The following is a 4,881-nucleotide window of genomic DNA, read 5'->3' on the forward strand; positions in this document are numbered from 1 at the left end:
CCCTCCCCCAACCCACTCTAGCTCTGTAAGTGAAAGGCCCATATGTCTTATGCTGGCTATGGTCCATGACCATGACATTCCCTTTGAAGGCAGTCCTGCCTGCTGATGGCTAAGGAGAAGCTCGCGCCATTCTGAGTTGTTATGTAATTCCTAATGCCATTCAACACCTACATAAACAGTCTGGGCAGCTTCTATCAGGGGTACATATACCTTGCCAAGTTTTACATAAGCCGTGCTGCGTGTATATGAACATAAAGGCATTTGGATACATGGACATTTATTAGACTTGTCTCTGAGGATATTGTATTTTGGGGTTTTAACCATCTTTGACCAAGTCCATCTGATAAGTTTTGCCACAATTTTTCCATACTGATCACGACTAATTTGCCATTTATCTTTCTACTGGTATCCAAATAGTTTGTTTACAGGTGACGTCACTTGAGCTTGCTCAATTTTGAGTCACGCGCACGCAAACATTTCGAAAACTTTCCAGTTGTCTGTGCGTGAGTAAGTGTGCCAAACATGCCAGAACATGTGTTTCTGGTTGTGAGCAGGAGCATGACAGACACTTGCACACCTTGTGACACAAATTCTCTAGCAAAGTGATTCTCAACCTTGATCCTTAAGGGGCACACCAATAGTACACATTTTGCAAGTCTGCTTAATCAAATACACCTGATTAAACTCATCAGCTCATTAGCAGAGACAACCAAAATGCGTATTTATGGGGGATCTTCAGGAACGCGGTTGGGAAGCACTGCTCGAGCGGATCGCTTACCTTCCAACCAGCTGAACTGTTGCTGTCGCCTTTGTCTTTAAAGTACGGGACACTTCTGACCATCCAGTCGTAGATCTGGGACAGTGTCAGTCTCTTGTCTGGGGTGCTCTCTATGGCTTTCGTGATGAGGTCTGCGTAGGACAGGTTGCCCCACGCGTTCCTCCTTGAAGATGACTTCCGGGGAGTTTGCTGTTGGCTACCTTGACCGCTCACCCCCCGACTCGCTGTGGTCGCAGACTGAGAGGAGAGCGGGGAGTCTGTGTTCTCCTGACCGCTATTGGGATGCAGTTCATCTGCCTGGCTTGGGCTGCCATTGTCCTCTCCTTCACCCATGCCGTTGATTGCCATCGCGCTGTCATCCTCATCATCCTCTTCCTCTGGGATTATGTCAGTGTCATTGGAAGCAGGCTTTGCCGAACCGGACTCCGGCAGCGGCCAAGTACATGATCTCGGCCTTTTCTGTGGCTCAAAATCTGGATCGATGGCAACATCCAGCGAGGTCAGTGGTTCAAGGGTTGCCTCTGCCATTGCCTCTACCAGCCTTCTCTGTCACTCCTCTGTACTGTCTCAAAGTTAGATAGGCAGTGGGAAGCGGTCACAGTCGCATTCCATGAATGCACCTCTATTCTAAATGTTGCTTAATGCTTCTTGAGCGACCAGTGCAAACCTTAATGATTATTAGCACCCCTCCCTGTTTCAGAAAGACACAAATACAATATAAAGCCATGTGACACAAAATACCTTATAATCAAAAATACAATTGTGCATAGAACAATGATTATTGTTCACCTCAAATTTGAGTTCTAAGCTAATATAGAAAAGTAATTAAATGTATAATTAAATGTTCAAGCTTTCATGTGTCAGATTATACGGCGGTGTGCGCGCGAACGCGTCTGCGTTGGTTCGCGCAACAGTCACGTGAAAGTATAAACAAAGATTGAACGTGAAGTGCTCCGGTTTCACTTACATGTAACACTCGCTTGACGGCACATATTCTTGCTCTTACACTTCATAATGACACTCACTAACGCATATGAAGAGATTATTCGTATTCCAATGGAGAACACCGCGCGAATGATATTTTAAAACCACTGATATTCTGAAAGTAAAACATATATTTATGTCCTAAATTCTTTGCTTTCAAAATAACAGTGGTTTCAATGTATCATTCGTGCAGTCATTATTGCATAACAATATTCAATAATATCCGATTTATTATTAATGACAGTTATTCTGGGTTAAAACAGCAACAACAGCGTGAATGAAAAGTGGACTAAGAACCGATACATTTTAAAATGTCAATTCCATTGTGCCTTAGTGCAATATTTTCACAGGTGTATGAGCATTTCACACTGCGAACGTTAATCGCCACTGTCAGCCAAAATGTCATAATAGTGACAGCCCTACTATTGTAGCTCATATAAACAAAACAACAAATTCAGTACATAATGTCTCTCTGTGTGTATATATATGCATGCATGAGTATGTATTATAATATTATAATGCAAAATGCAATACCTCAACACGCACCATTCAGCTAGAGCCGTTTCTCCTCTCTCTGTGTCGCACTCCGGTCACTTGGTGCACTGATGTAATACAACTATATCTCTCCAGCGCACCTCGCCAGTAGCCACGGACAAAGCGCCACAGCGTCACTGCACACAACCATCACAGGCAGCAAGTCACTGTAGTGACAAAAGAGCTGAACTGTCAGAGCCACAGCACATTCAGCGGGCTACAATCACAACGCCGTTATGTCAGCTCAAGACAACTACAATAACGAGGACAGAACTAAGCGTGCTCGAAGACTGCGGTGATCGTTTTGTGCTATTTCCCAGTTTGACCCGATGTGAATCACTTCGCATTCAGAAGTCTCTTTAACAGTTAAAGGTAGAGACGGGTGCCTTGTTAGAGCGCGCGCCAATCCCTCAGCGTCACGGACCGTACAGTGCAGAAAATTCCCGTCTAGAAAGTCCCTTCTCTTTCTGCACCCATCTATCTATCTGAAGGCACAGGAAGACTATCTGCTCTAATCGTCTGTCAGCACTCAAGCGAGCTCAACTTAGCACTGAGTGACTAGAGGAGGGGGAGAAAAGAAACGCAGCCTCTACCGCTGACAGGGACCTGCCCCCTGCTCCGCGCATGCGGTCGCCTCTTAAAGGGCCACAGCTGCCAACAGGCGAGGGGACATGTTCAAACAAGTCACTCAGAGCAGCGAGAACCCATATCACTTTATCGAATTTCCAAATATAGATTCAGTTGCTAGAATTTGAAGTTCAGACATGCAAACAACATTATCAGAAATGTGCTATAGATTAGAGAGGTTATAGATTAGAACATTTTCATGTAACACAAGTATAGCCAACATTTTAATACAGATTGTAGGAGTGGCAAGTTTGATTATAATGAAAAGCCTGGGAAAGTAATATCTTAAAAAGAATTGTTTACCCAAAATGTCATTTTTCCACCGTTCCAACACAATCTATAGGCAGAATGTCCCGTACAATAAAAGTCCGCTTGAAATGACAATTCATCCTATCTGTTTTGTAAATGCAAGTCATAGATCTTATTGTGAATGATTCATCTATATACATTTTTCTTTTTTTTCCGACCTCATATGTCATAACTGGATTTTCAAAAACAACACGCTTTAGCCTAATGTGCTTTTTTTTCTTTTTCAAAAATCTGTTATACTCAGATGTACATCACAATATGGAATAAAAGAAATGTCACTAACGTAATAGAACCATAAAAGTAGTCCATATGACTGGTAAACGAGTTTTTTGAAGGCATAGGTTTTTAAACATGTTAAAATCAGTCAAATTAAAGGCAAGAGCCAATCAATGACTTCAAACCCTGAATGCCACATGCAAATGCAGCACTGAATTGAATGCTTGATATTTTAAATGATACAATTTTTAGTCTGACTATTCCTTTAAATATTAAATCACCAGAAGATTTGCTACTGAATAATAATAAAAAAGGTTTAACTAAATCTGGCTCCACTGACAAATGTTCAGGCATGTCTTGCATTTCCCTTCCGCTGGCCCTTTAATCCCAGCGTGAAGCCGTCCGTCATGACATGCCCCCTGCTGCCAGCCTCGTTTCAGTCAAACACATGACGTAATTCATAATCAAGAAATGTTATACCCGTTTGCTGTCCTCCGTGGCGCTGCTCTAGTACAGTGACGTCTTACCAAAACACGAGCACGTCTTTGTTCCTGCAGAGATGCGTATTTTCTCGGGCGCAGTGATTTCGACGCAGATGTTTGTGAAGAAATGCGCGAGATGAGATTAATAATAACAACGACATTTATGCAGGTTCAGAGTCAGAAATGACTAAAATTATTACATTATCGCACATTTATGTTGGATAGATTGTTGGCATTCCGTGATACGTTTGCACGAGCAACAACAAGTGGCACTAAATGCTGTTGCTTATTCAGTCACTAAAAATGTAACACCATTGTTTGCTCAAAGATTCCTTTATTAATTCCTTATCTTTTTAAAATCACCCCCCTCCCTCTGTCTCATTCTCCTTTGTTCCTTATCCTGCATATGGAAAAGTCTGCAGGTGACCATTACAATAACTGTGTTGACACCAGCTTTTGTAAAACATCTTAAATAATTCTTCAGCACCTAATACACCATCTAATAATGTCACTGTAGAGTACACTTATTGCCATGAGGATGGTGATTGTAGATATGAAATGTGTTTGTTCAAGGTCTCTTGTGGTACATAAATGTATAATTCATCTGTATTTATAAGCCCTTATGTTTGTTCAGTATTCCTGAGCATATGGATATATAGATGCATTGTACTGTACAGATTTGCTTTTTGGGGAAGGTCACGACAATACTAGTTCTCTCAGATGCTTTACTAATGTCATTTAAAACAATAACACAGAGCACGTGGGGTGTGTACAGGCAAATAGGGAACAGAACTATCTTCTACTGCCGCCTTCAGACCAAAAATTGAAACGACAGGAGAGATACCTTTTAAAATGTTTTTTATTTATTTATTTATTTTTAGTTTATGCTCACCATGTCTTTGGAGATTAATTTAGCCAGTTTATCATTTAACATAATTAGTACAGACAATG

The 4,881-nt window shown here is 41.5% G+C and overlaps 1 protein-coding gene across 2 annotated transcripts in view; it reads right to left on the bottom strand.

The window, feature by feature from the left end:
- foxo3b (forkhead box O3b) overlaps positions 1-2,887 on the bottom strand; it is a 31,912-nt gene extending 29,025 nt beyond the window's left edge. Inside the window, exons 1-2 of one of the 2 annotated variants that reach the window (XM_082147923.1) lie at positions 2,309-2,887; positions 779-1,469 (exon numbers count right to left, since the gene is read on the bottom strand). In XM_082147923.1, coding sequence (XP_082004049.1) covers positions 779-1,306 — 528 coding nt within the window. In that variant the 5' untranslated portion in view covers positions 1,307-1,469; positions 2,309-2,887. Of the gene's footprint in view, positions 1-778; positions 1,470-2,296 lie in introns of both variants that reach the window. The other variant, XM_082147922.1, reaches the window with a different exon arrangement.
- Between the last annotated feature and the right edge of the window lie 1,994 nt (positions 2,888-4,881).

This window comes from Leuciscus leuciscus (assembly GCF_965113295.1).
Source record: "Leuciscus leuciscus genome assembly, chromosome: 19".
Taxonomy (NCBI): domain Eukaryota; kingdom Metazoa; phylum Chordata; class Actinopteri; order Cypriniformes; family Leuciscidae; genus Leuciscus; species Leuciscus leuciscus.